At 45.1% G+C, this 13,277-nt stretch overlaps 1 protein-coding gene across 1 annotated transcript in view; it reads left to right on the top strand.

Moving 5' to 3' along the window:
• The window catches only part of LOC142037597 (TOG array regulator of axonemal microtubules protein 2-like), a 38,566-nt gene that overhangs the window by 18,799 nt on the left and 6,490 nt on the right, over window positions 1–13,277 (top strand). The window contains exons 10-17 of the mRNA XM_075042042.1: window positions 809–950; window positions 2,611–2,716; window positions 4,512–4,747; window positions 5,959–6,117; window positions 7,186–7,303; window positions 8,273–8,376; window positions 9,752–9,950; window positions 11,147–11,363. Coding sequence (XP_074898143.1) covers window positions 809–950; window positions 2,611–2,716; window positions 4,512–4,747; window positions 5,959–6,117; window positions 7,186–7,303; window positions 8,273–8,376; window positions 9,752–9,950; window positions 11,147–11,363 — 1,281 coding nt within the window. The remainder of the gene's footprint in view (window positions 1–808; window positions 951–2,610; window positions 2,717–4,511; window positions 4,748–5,958; window positions 6,118–7,185; window positions 7,304–8,272; window positions 8,377–9,751; window positions 9,951–11,146; window positions 11,364–13,277) is intronic.

The following is a 13,277-nucleotide window of genomic DNA, read 5'->3' as shown; positions in this document are numbered from 1 at the left end:
ACAACTATCTGCACTAGAAATTGCTTTTTTCCACAAGAGAAAGCTTAGGCTTTGCACAGTTTGCAAACAAGTACATTTGATGACAAATAAATTTCACCTCAGCATCTTCAAAATACAGCCAGTGAGTACCTCTGAAATAGTAAATATTCATAACGCTTGGAAAATAGCAAAATCCATAAACTACTACTTTCCCAATAGTATGCTAAAATGTGTGTGCACTCAGCTGCCTGCTGTCTAGAATACTTGAAGTAAATGGAAACAGAGGCACTGTCAGATTTAGAGGGTCAGGTATCACTGTTCCCTGGTGGTTGCTCCTTGGGGATTCACCCGAGCCCAGTGGGACTCAGGCTTGGTGCTCACTGGGGGCAGCTGGAGGTGTTTCCTCAAAGTTACAGGGTGCCTCTGTCCCCAGTGCTCCAGGTAACAGGGAGGTGATACAGGGAGTTATGTGCATATTTCAGGAGCTCATTCCTGGGGTAGCAAGTCTCGCTGGGTGGCACTGGCTCCCAGTGTGTGAGCTCGGTGGCACTAGGAAACTGCAAGCTGGCTGTGGTACCTATAGGGACTCGGGAGCTGGCTCTGTGTGGGCAATTTTCAGGTTTACACAAGAAGCTGGTGCCCAGCTGGGGGTGACTCGGAGGTGTCTGGGTGCTGGGGAAAGCAATGAGCCAGATAGCAGGGAAGTCTGAACCAATGCCGGTTTGCACCCGTATGTAACCTTGGCTGGGAGATTAAGTTGCAATCTGCTTGGTGGCCGGGTGCCTTGCCCGGGGATATGCGAAGCTGGTGCCTGACCCTCTCCTTACAGCGATCTCGCTGCCAGCCATTGCTCTGGACGTCCTGGAGGAGGAAGATGAGCCAGAGGGTGGGATCGCGGAGGAAGCCAGACCCTTCCCTCACCCACAGCAGGGGCTGCTTGATGCGCTCACGTGGCTCAGCAGTGATGACTGGTAAGAAAGCCCCCTGTTCGGTCTTTCTCCCTCTAAATGTCAAGCTCAGTTAGAAGCAATTACTTCCAGTGCCTCTGGGCCCAGACAGCCCAGATGTCCAAAGGGAACTAGTGAAACCACTCCAAAGCAGTCACAATATAAAGATGTGAGAGCAGCCTTTTATTTGCCTTGGTCTGTAGCAGTGCTACAGCCGCAGCAGGTCCATGCTGTTTCCTAGCTTTGTCTTCTGGTCCATGTAGCTGCAAACAAAAATCTTCAGGGAAGAGAGAAAGTTGTGGCACAAGATTTGCTGGCTGAAGCCAGAAGCATGATGGAAGCTGTCTTGAGTTTAGAGATTGGGGGCCTCAGGTCACTGGCCCAGGTGGGACTGATTAAGGATTTATCTCTGCTCCCGCTGCTGGCAGCAGGAGACAGGGCGTCCCTGTGACCTGCTGCACCTACGTCCCAGGAGTGCCTACGGGGAGTTCCTATTTCTGAGAAACAGACTGAGACATGGTGCAGAGTTCCTCGGCCTGTCATTTCTCCTGAAGGGCTCGTGGCAAAAGATAAGGAAAAAAAAAAAAAAATCCTTCAGGAATCTTGCACTTTTAGAATTAAACTTTTTCCTCCTTGCTGCTTAATATGGGCCTAAGATGTTTTGTTGATAATCACAGTGTGTCCTGAAATTAGACGCAGACAGGAGGACACTACAAATTTCAGGTGATACTGGTTGTCTTTTTGATTTCTGGGTCAGCATACACTCACTAGGGCTCTGTTCATACTGGGATAACCATGAAAAATCTCCCATGATGCATCTCCTTGTGCGATTGCTTTGTTTTGCACCTCTCCCCTTTCTCTTCCCTGCTCCTGTCTGGTGCCCTGTGAGGTGCGGAAAGCTGCTGCAGGTGCGTGGGGTCCGGGTTACATTCAGGGACCCCAGTGGGGATGGGTCCCTAGTCATGCCCTGCAGCCCTGGTGAACCCATGATGCGTCATGTGCCTTCATGTAGCTCAGGTCCTTCACAAAGAAAGTGCTGAAAGAGACGTGGTTTTACTACTTTTAAATAACATGTTGCTGTTGTGGGTGTTATTTTAAGTAGTCTTTTTCTGGAAAATCCAGCGTTTTGGCTGTTCTTGCCCAGGTGTGGAATCTCTTAGGACATACTGCTTTTTTTGGCAGCAGGGGTGGAGTGGGGTGGTGGTGGACATGGCGACTAGACTGCAGAGTGCAAACTCAGCTATGGAGTGGCAGTGCAGACTCTCACTCCTGAACTGCCCTCTGGGGATGGCAAAGAGGGAAAATGCCCAGTGACAGCCAGGCAGGACTGTGTCTCAGAGACAGGGTACAGAGAGGGTGCAAGAAACGGAAACATGGCACAATGTCCCAGCTTCTAGGAAGCAGTGACATAGGGCCTTTGTGTGCCAGGGATTTCAGAAAGGCTGTCTTGTTGAATGGCCACAAATTAACCCATCCCCTCTGAAACCATCTATTTGCCTTTTGGATTTATGTATGCTTTTGGCTGCCACAGCATCCTGTGGCAACGAGTTCCGTGATTTAAGTAAGTCCTGTATGAGAAGCACCTGCCTTTGTTTGTTTGAGCTGACTCCCTGGTAATTTCAGAGGGTGCTGCCTAGTTCTTGGGTGGTGAGAAAAATCAATCTTTTTGGTAATTGCCTTTCAGGGAGCAGAAGATGAAGGGACTCTTCAGCGTCAGACGCCTGGCTATCTGCCACTCAGAAGTCCTTCTCTGTAGACTTCATGATGTTTCCTTGGCAGTTACCAAGGAGGTAAGAACATTATGTTTAATTGTGTCCCATGTACCTTGTACATGGGGTGTAAAGTAGATATGTGCTTATTCATTTACATGTGTGCTCAGTGTCTGCCTTCATTACTATTTTTAGACCTCATTTTTCTAATAGCTACGTCACCTATCTATACGATCTGTCTGTACATATAGCTATATTTACTGGTATGTAGGACATCTCTTCTCTTTGAGCTAGGTGTCATTATAATGCAATATACAAATGCAGAAGCTGAGACGCTAATCAGGTGATTTGCCACAGCCCAACTCTCTGCCCAAGCTGTAATTAAACACTGCAGCTTTTGCCTCCCAGCTTCCTCCCACTTCCTCCTCCTCCCCAGCATCCTGGGGGATTGACTGCAGGTTTTTATTTTCCAGTGTTTCCTGATGATGGCTTCTCCTTCTTCCTTTCTGTGTGCGTTTTGGTAATTTGCCCATTGGTCTGTTGCCTCCGTGCACCGATGGAATTTTGCACTGCAGCCACTGGGTGCTTGGAGTGGCCTGGCTGTGGGGTTTGCAGGGCAGTCGCACACAGCTTCACTATCTCATCTCTCAGTTAACAGAGAGGTCTCAACCTCAGCTCCTTAACATCTGTGGCTATATTTCTGACTTGGCACTTGTCTCTGGCCTGAACCAGCTGCCTTGTACTCTTATTACATGATTGCCAAATACATTGAATTTTCCTTTGCTGGCAGAAGACAGTAAGACTTAGTTAATTTCCATGAAAATCAGTCCCCCTATCTAATATTTAATGACGCTGGAGGCTTGAATGCCCCTTGGGTTGTTGGACTCTTCAAACCTTTCTGTTTAGATATGCAGGACTCGGATTCTCCCACTCTGATATCTGGGTTAGGAGAAGCCCCTTCAGCTTAGCTCATCTGATTCTTATATCACTTTTGTATTTCTGAGGAAATTTCCTCCTCTCTGTCATGTGCAGAGACATCTTTCAGCTTTCATTTCATTCCAGTCCCAGATTTTGCTTTCACAAGCACTTCTAGCATTTACATGGTTCGTTTTTATTAACAGGCACAACTAAGTCCAGCAGAAAGAATCACTGGTCTGTCCTTCAAAGTATCTTTCAAATGAAGCACATGACTCTGAGATGCTTCTTCCTTACCCTTGTGGGGAGAACGTTTTGGAAGCAGGGATCACTCCAGAGCAGCACTGAATGCTGTAAAACCCCACCGATTGCAGCTGTAATTACATGTGATTTCCAGGATCCTGAAGTGCCTTAAGTCCAACTGCTAGGGTTCTCCTGAGTAGATGGAGCTGCAGAAGGACTCAAGTTCCTGCTGTGAATTAGTCTGTAGACTTGAGCCCATATCTTCTGTTTCCTGGTTGAGTGCTCAAACTGCCAGTGCTGCAATTTTTGATAGGAGGAAACTACTACTTTTCCTCTATCTTGTCTTTATGAATTGCACCTTTATAGTTTAAGAACAGCCCTTGCTTTAATTTTGTTGTTTGTTTGTTTGTTTTCAGTAAAAGGGCCTAAAATCAAAGCAGTGTACGTTATGGCTGAGTAGCACAATTTGTTCTAGGTGAAACAATATTTTTAAGCCTGCAGCCTCATTAAAATTGTATTGTATAAGTGGGCCTGAGGCCAGAGAAGAAGTTGGTATCAGAGTAAGTGTGGTTTTGTTCTTGTAGTCTTCTGCTCTTACCATGTTCTTATGTTCCACCTGGACACAGCAAGAAGTCTTGTTGTTTCCTAGGACTTTTGTCTAGGGGAACTGATTTTCTTTACAAGGTGATTCTTACGTTTCCCCTCATGAATTCCCCAGGTGAACAACCTCCGCTCAAAGGTGTGTCGCTTTGCAATCAGCACTCTTGGAGAGCTCTTCAGGACCGTGACGAAACACATGGACCACGAAGTGGATGAGGTTGCTCGGGTCTTGCTCCAGAGGATGGGGGATTCCAACGAGTTCATTCAGAAAGCCGCCGATCGATCCCTGGGGATCATGGTGGGGACCGTGACTCCTGCACGAGCAATGACTGCTTTCATGGCTATTGGAGTCCAGTACGTTCTTCTCTTAGTGATAGCCTTCACCTTAAATTGTGTGGTAGGGGGAAGGGATGGGAGGCAGAAGGGGAATGATGGGAGGGAAGGGTCATTTCTCCTGCATCCTCTGTGAACTCGGTGATTAGATTCTCTGATCAACCTCACTCCCTTTCTCTTGTTGTCTGGTTCTGCCCTACTGCAGCCTATTTGTTCTCACAGTCTGTCAACATTGCCTAGATATGGTAAATGATGGGGAAGTGAAAGTCCCTGTAGAGGGTGGTGATACAGCCTTCTGGCTTTGTGGGAAGAGGGACAATGGCAATTCCAGCAGTGAGCGCCCTTTGATATTTCATGCTAACCACAGAGGCCCTGGGAAAAAACATGCATCATCATTATGCCATTAACTTGAGAAATAAAGACGCTAATTGCTGGGACATGGAGCACGTGGGGGAGAACCCGCTGCGTGTGGCACAGCCTGCTCAGCAGGTACAGCTCCTGCTGAGAGGAGTCTGTCTGACTCTCATGTCCTTAGAGTTCCACTTTCTATTCACATTGAAGCTGCATGTTAGCATTGAGATGGTGAGTCACTTTACAGGCGCCTTCACAGGCTGGCTCCCATGGGATAGCTGAAGCAAATGCTGCCTTAAAATAGCAGTGCTGTGCCTGATAGTTTCAAACAGGCACCTTCTAGAAAGGACAACCTGGCTAAAATGACTGCTACCTTTTCCTCAGCTTTTGAAAAGGGTAAAACATTCAAATGCACCTCTTGCCCCAAAGAACAAACTGGCTGCATTGCTGGATATTCTGCGGCTTCGTGCCCCACAGGGCTTTTCCCCCCATTTGTTTTTTTTCAAGGGTCTGCTGATTTGGAGATAAACGGGTGAAATAAGCCTAAATCCTGCTGCAGCTCTGCCTGTGTAGGGGAAGCCCTCGGCCAAGTCAGCATGAATTGTCTTTCATTTCGCTCTTTCTCAGAGTTAATTTTGGGAAAGAAATGGAGTATCAGATAGTCCAGGGAGATTAAATTCCTCCCTCTTCCTTGCGGGTAGTCTCTTTGTACAATGCCAACTTTGTGTTTATCTGAGGACAGAATCTTCTACAGGTGGCTACAATTGCAGCAAGAACACATGCCTCCTTCCCCCAGCCATTATGGGGAGCATGCTGTGACCAAGGACTGTGCTTCTGGCCCTCCTTTTCCCTCTGCCCCAGTGTTTGTTCTCTTGTTTCAGGCACCGCAACGTCCTGGTGCGGAGGTGTGCGGCCAAACACCTAGTGACTGTGATGGAGCGAATCGGAGCTGAGAAGCTCCTGTCGGGCGCGCGTGCCAGTACTGAGGTACTGGTGAGCACGCTGGTGAAGCTTGCTCAGGACTGTCATCCGGACACAAGGTGATGATCTTCATTTCACCTCCTAAAATATGAAAACTGTTTGATGTCTGGCTATTAATGATAAAACCACAAAAGAATGGAAGGTGAAGTAAATATTAAGAAAGTTACTTCACAGTGTGGATAATGTTGTCTTGGGAAATGGCAGTACTGGGTAACATGAGGTTGTCCAGCAAGAATGACCATTGCCAAATGCCTGTGACTTGAATGATTCTTTGCTCAGATCAGCTGAGCTCAGATTAGTCAGTCAAACAATTTTGTTTGGTCTCATGTGCTTAATGCCAAGCTGAAGCGTTGGCCACTGTTCATCACTGAAAGATCCCAAGCATATATTTCTGATAAGGCTAAGACTGTCCTAGAAAAATTCCAGCTGTCTTTAACCAATGTAATCAGTCTTTCTAAACCTCTTCTTCAGATATAGCTAAGATAGTCACAAATTTTTCCTCCCAGTCATTGTATAATGTTGTTGTCTGTGGCTGAACGACCTCCAGATTTTCTCTTGAAGATAGCTGTAGTTCCATAGTAGCAAAACCAAACCAACCAACCAACCAAAAAACCCCCTTACTTTGATTATTAATTTAAATTCCCATTAACAGATGCCAAGAACACATGAGCAGCTAGCTGCCCGTGTGCATACATGTAGTATAGAAAACAAATAGTAAGCATGAGGCGATTTGTCCTAGCTTCTCTGCCAGTTAAAGAAAGGTAAATTATTGTCAACAGCAGAAAGGCACTGCAAATAAGCCATGACAGCAAAGCAGGAGATACGCTCTGCTCGTCCCATGGGATCCTTCGATCCCACAGAAGCATACGCACAATTTCAGAGTGAAATTGTATTTTCCTGTTGCCCTGTGTTCTCTTCTTGCCTCTCGTGTTCAGCTGGCAGTGTTGTGCAGTGACAACAAGTGGAGGTAAATATCTCTCTTTGCTGAATGGGTAATACCTTCTCATGAATGTATTGCACATTATAAGTTTAAAATATCAGCTTATTCTATTAACACTTCCTTTGTTTATTCACAAGGGAGAAAAAACAGTAGTAGTCTGTATTCATTTCTCTCCTTCCTGCGTTAGGTGTTATGGACGGAAGATGATGAATATATTGATGAATCATCGAAAATTTGATAGGTATTTGAAACAGTCTGTCCCCTCACGTGACTTGGAAGATGTTATGGCAACAGTTAAGCAGCAAGTAAGTGCTTGGCAGGAGAAATGTCTCCTATATGCAAGTACTGAGATTGCTAGTATGAGATTAAACATACCTATTCTTTCTTTATCTCATTCTTCTTCCACTGAATCATTTTGCTCCTGGGAATGAACTGTTGATCCTCAGCCTGTTTATCTGCAGGCAGTGAACGAACTAGTTTGGTTAGAAATAAAGTGGCTGTATTTTGAATATCAGCCACAAACAGGAAGGGGAAGTAGGAGAAAATGGTTTTACCTTTAAGCATAAGAAACCTCAACACTCCCCCCACCCCCCCCCAATTAAGCAATGAAGTGAGAATAGTGCTTCTGAAGATAATAGAGTCTTTGCAACAGATGAAGGAAGTAGTAGTGCCAAGAAAACTTCCAAATACACAAAAGATGCGCAAGGCAACCATAATTAGTACATATATTGTCTGTATTCTGGGAATACTGCCCTGCTGTCATGCACTGTGGAGCTGGAAGAAGCTTCGTGAATTCAGCATCCAGTGGAAACTCATCCCTGGTTTGTTTTATTTGGGTTTTGGTCCGTCCGTGTGTCCCCCCCTTAATTTACATTCTAGAAAGGAATGTGCCTTTGTGCAGGAATAGGGAGAGTTAAGTGTGAACCAAATCAACTCCCAACACAGTGGGACCTCCAGAAAGTCCAAAAGTTTTCTGCTATTCCCTTTAAGAAAGCTTGTTCCCTACCAGTTTGTATTATTCCCATTTGTGCTCAAGAATAATGAATTCAGGATTTTTTACTGCTGCCCAGTATAGTAGCACCTATAACTTGCTTCGGGTTATTGAAAACAAATAGTAGACATCACTGAATCTCTGGCCTGTCTCCCTCTTTAAGTTATGAAATGTTTTCCTAAGCCTTTCTTGGTAGCAGTGATTCTGGTTATAACTTGTGTTTTAAACAAGTAATTTCCTATTTTATCTTCTATAGATTCATGTTTTTTTTATATATATCTAGGGAACAGAAGATCATAAATGTGAATATCCACCTGTCAAGGACACCAGGAAGTCTAGGAGCCACGGCTTGAAGATGTCCCAGGACAACTTGCCTTCTGATGGAGGGTACTGAGCACTTCTGTTATATCTGACAAAGCGCATGACAAGCTTTACATGTCTCTTCCTCAGTAAAATCTTTCTGGTGGAGATGAGCTGTGCCAGAGATTGTTTCCTTGCCCCACAAATCTTCTACGATAAAAAATGTCTATTTCTGCATTATGCTGAACACAAGTTCTCTGGAGGGTTTTCTAGAAAAATTGAGAGAGAGGAAGAGACAGCGAGCAGTTGCAGCTCAGAAGATCCAGTGCAGTGGCAAGGACAGTGTTGTGGAGGCTGTGAGAGGGTCGTGTCTCTGCTGTTTGACTTTGGACCAGTAATTTCGATCAGGGTATTCTTATCTGAGTGGAGTCTTTTTTAGATGGGTGGTTTGATGAGAAGTCCCAGTCTAGAACCATGATGCCATTCCCCAAAATAGCACTTTTGATACATGTGGTTTGGCCTCACTGAATCATGGCTTTCTGTCCCTCAAACAGTACCAGCAAGACAATTCCTGAGCAGTTCTGGTCAACAGATGTCTCAACGTGGACTTTTTCTGTAGCTGTTCATGTCATTCAGACCCATTACTGCTTGGCTGATGGACAGCATGTTCTTTTCCCCTGTGCTGCAGTCAGCATTCAAGATAGGAATTTGGTCCTTGCTGTCTCCCCATGCCGGTGGGAGAGCTACTTGTACCTGTTCTCTGATAACAGAGTGGATTTATTTAGCTCTGTTGTGCTCAGTAGTGGCAGGAAGGTGACCACACTTCTTATTAGCATAGTTAGGATCTCCCCATGCTCATGGCAGAGAGAGGTTGGTTCAAGAGAATTTTTCCCATCAGGTTTGTTAAGCTGTGGATCTAGTCCCTAGGGAAGCAATAATGTGAGTGTAGTGGTGGGATGTCTGCCTTCTGTTTTTATCTCTGTTACTGAGCCTCTGGATTCTTTCAGATATGCCCCTTAATTTCTCTGGGTAGGATTCATCTGTTCAGATGCATCTGAGCTATTTATCCAGATCCCCGTACCTGTTGTAGATACACTTCTCCAGAGTAAGAAATTTCCTTATAATACAGACACCTCCCATTCAAATGCCCAAAGACATTTAAACTTTGAAGTAGTGCCTATTTTTCCCCACAAAGGGATGCTAGATGAGTACCTGGGAAGACATCTGAAGATAAGTGAGATGAATCCCATCCTTGGTGCCTTGGTTTTTCTGAGTAAGCACTAGCAATAATGTTACTTGCAAATTGTCTCTGGTAACGATTGTCCTGAGATCCAAGTTGTTTTTCAGATAGGATCTAGCTGAAATCACGTCATTAGGAAGTCTCCTCAAGATGTTTTCCTCACAATTAACTGAAGACATTATCACTAAAAGGTCTTGCCTTGTTTTTATTTTCCAGCTTGAGGTCTGGCTCTGATGTACACGTCTTACCCCGTCAGACAGTCCGTCGCACATCACTTCGGACCGCGGAAGAAATTGAACAGCTCAGGGAGCTTTCCAGGCTCCTGACAGCCACGGAGTTCCAGACACGAATGGAGGGAGTGGACCTCCTCCTAGATCACTGCAGAAGCAGCCCCCAGTTCGTCTCCACTAACATTGTCCAGGTATACAGGGCATCTCTATTGCTCCTTTCCCATTAGCTCCCTTCCCAAACCTGTACCAGTAAAGTTAACTCAGTGTGTCTTGGCACTACATACTAGTTGTTTGGGACAGGCTGGCCGCTTCTTACCCAGAATAATTTAATTCAATTCCAGGCTTCACGGCAAGTAGTTTCAGTCCAGATGTATTTCTCTGGCAGGTGCCTATCGGTGCTGTTCATGAGATCACGACAGTTTACTGCTGCTGTAGCTTCTGCTGTCTCCTGCTACCAGTTAGGTTGAAATAAAGGAAATCTAGCCACTGAAAGCTTGGCAATTATTCTTTAGAAGAAGAATGTGTTGGAATGGGGAAGAGAAGTATCAGGCTGGGCTGATTAAAAAAAAAATAAAATATTATTTTTTCAAGGATGCTCCTGTAAACTTTATCTTGCCTTGCACGGACACAGCTCTGCCTATTCACTTTCATCCTCATCCCCTTCCTGCTTAGGAAAGACTGTTCTCACACTTCCCAGGGGTCCTTTTTTCTCTTTGGAAAGAGGAGGAAAGTGGCTAGAGACAGATCTTCTCTTCCTTCTCTTCCCAGCAGCTGCTTTTTTCCTCTTTTCCCAAAAATGGCACCTGATAATGTGGCTGTCAAGGGACTGAACCTGCTCTCATGAGAACTGCACAGCACATTAAACTTCAGAAGTCTACCTGTTAGCTAGACAAATGGCCTGGATCCTGAAGAGTTTATCAGAGCCCTGCACTCCTCCAGACGCAGGTTCTGAGACAGATAAAACAAAACCTGGATCTCATCCAGTCACAGTTTTGGCAAAATGAAAACTACTCTCAGTACTTGAGACAGCTTTATGGAAAAATGGCCATCTTAAATACCTGTTTTCATACCTCTATACCAAAGATACTATTTTGCATTAATAATGTGGGATTGATTTAACTATTTGTGGGTAAAGAGAACAGCATATGAACTATCCTGTCCCCACCCAAACCTCTTAATAAAATATGAAAATCTTTTCCACCAGCATGAGGTTGTGCAACCACTACAGTGAGGAGCCCACAGGAAAACAGTGAAATTGTGCTAGCAAGTGCTGACCTGACAGAAAGAATTACATTCATCTTTTACATTGCTGGGTACTTGTTTCTACATCCCCTCTTGAAACAAAGACGTTTTAATCCAGCTTTCATGTCGTTTGTTTTCTTAACAGATTTTTGATATTTTTGTCCTGAGACTTCAGGATTGCAACAAGAAAGTGAACCAGCAGGCGCTGGAGGTGCTGGCTTTGATGACGCCCATACTCAAATATGCCTTACACCCAGTGCTGGTCCCTCTGGTAGCAGCAGTCACTGACAACCTGAACTCAAAACGCTCAGGGATTTATGCTGCAGCTGTGAAAGTGCTGGAAGCATCCATTGCTCACCTAGGTAAGGCTGACCTCTAACACTGACTTTCCTCAACTGTGGCTTCTATGTCTCAGAGTCAAGTGAACACCAAGTCTATTGATAGCTGGTGTCGTCTGTGGAAATATCCAGCTGCTGCAAGATATTTATGAAGTCCTGCCTGCATTCTTTCTATCCCAGTCTGTTGTATCATGTTGTGATCTGCAGCTGAATGGATGCTGCTTATCACCTGGCTCTTATGTCTGATTATTAACTCAGTAGAGAAGACATTATAGGGATTATTTTAAGTTCCTGCCAGAAGAGCATGAGGGAAGTGACTAGCATCTGGCATGACTGTTTTTCCCTCTTCCTCCTGGGAAACTGCATGCATTTTGTTTTTATTGAATTGGATTTCTAAGATGTGCGTTCTGTTAAGTTTATACCCACTAAAACAAGATGAAAGGAATGTGCCTTTCCCTCGAAACACATGGTGGGAAGGATGGTGGAGGCTCTTTGCTCTCGCTGGGCTTTGTTCCACGCTCTGGCAGTGGCAGCTCTCCTGAGCAGATGTGTCTGTCCCTTGCTGACTACCATATGAAAACCTTTGAACTCAGTTACTCATTTTGTAGTTTTAGGTAGTAGTTTAGCCATGTAAAGCCCAGTGAAAATGTCCTTATGAATCTAAAGATTGAGACCTTAAATTTAATAAGATACTGTGTTACGAAAGATCACAGTGGAGATCAGATGAAGGATGAAATGCTTGTTCTATAGTCAGTCTGGAGGTCTCACGTGTGGGGGGTTAGAATTGCCTTGGCTTCCTTCTTCCAGAAGGGAAAGGAGCCCATTATTGTCCCCTTTTCTAGGTGCTTGAGCATGGGGCTGCAAGTATGTCTGTTGATGTAAAATATGCACCTGCAGTAGGGAGAGGGTGAGGTCCCGATCTGCCCTGTGTCCTGAACCATATGGCCTGCTGCAGGTTGTGCAGCATGTGTTCTGCTGCCTACCAGGGTCATGCTGAAGCTCTCAGGGATCCTCAGGCTCATTTCGGCTGGAGGCACCTGCCCCACAGAGCGCAGCTCCAGCCCATCCCTTATCGCAGTCCAAAAACTGTGTTTGCATGCTGTGCCTTGGCAAATATAGTGGCATGGTCCTTCATGGCTAGTACTACAGAAGTCTGCATCAGTGTCTTTACAGTTCATCAAAACTTCTTTTAACAGCTACTTTTTGGTCAGCGTATTCAGAATAATTTCCTTGTGATCTGCTCTAGAAACTGATTGTATGCATGTGGGTAGTATGTATTTCTTAAAAGCATATGGAGATACTGTCCTGAAGTTAGCTCCCTGTTTCCCCTCACCTGCCACAGGTTTAAATTTGCCTTAATTTGGAGGCAGTAACCTAAAAATAAGGGAGTCAGAAAAGCAGAAGTAAAAGGATGGGAGTAAAATAGAATGGGATTATACTAAGTTGTTGTTTTTTTTTTGTCTCACCTTAGTTTTACGGTTGATATTAATGATTCACAACAATGAGTACAAGGACAGACAACTGGGTGGCTCTTTAAGTGAAGAAGGGGCTGGTAGGGTTGGTTGCAGCCAGGGGACACAGTTGAAAACCAGACCCAAGTCTATGGAAAGTGTTGTTCTCTGTGACTCGTAGGTTATTCTTATGCACTTTGTTTTAGGCAGCTGGATCCCCTGGAGGATCCAGCGGCAAGGATCTAGTGGAGAGGTGTTGATGTTGCCTGGTTTTCTTTTTGCACACATTTCCATCAGGCAGAGAGACTCAGGCTGCTCTGTGTAGCTTGCTGTAGGTGTTTACATCTACCCACTGAAACCTCAGTGAAGTGTTTAAAGTTTGGCGAGATGAATCCAGTCCTGAATTTCCCTCTTGATCTTCTGCTGTAGATTCAGCAGCGCACTGGCAATACTTGTGTTACTGCTGTCATCGCTGCAGCTGTGACCA

Source organism: Buteo buteo, chromosome 12 (genome assembly GCF_964188355.1).
Source record: "Buteo buteo chromosome 12, bButBut1.hap1.1, whole genome shotgun sequence".
In the NCBI taxonomy this organism is placed as follows: Eukaryota; Metazoa; Chordata; class Aves; order Accipitriformes; family Accipitridae; genus Buteo; species Buteo buteo.
This window is presented reverse-complemented; position numbering and strand designations above follow the sequence as displayed.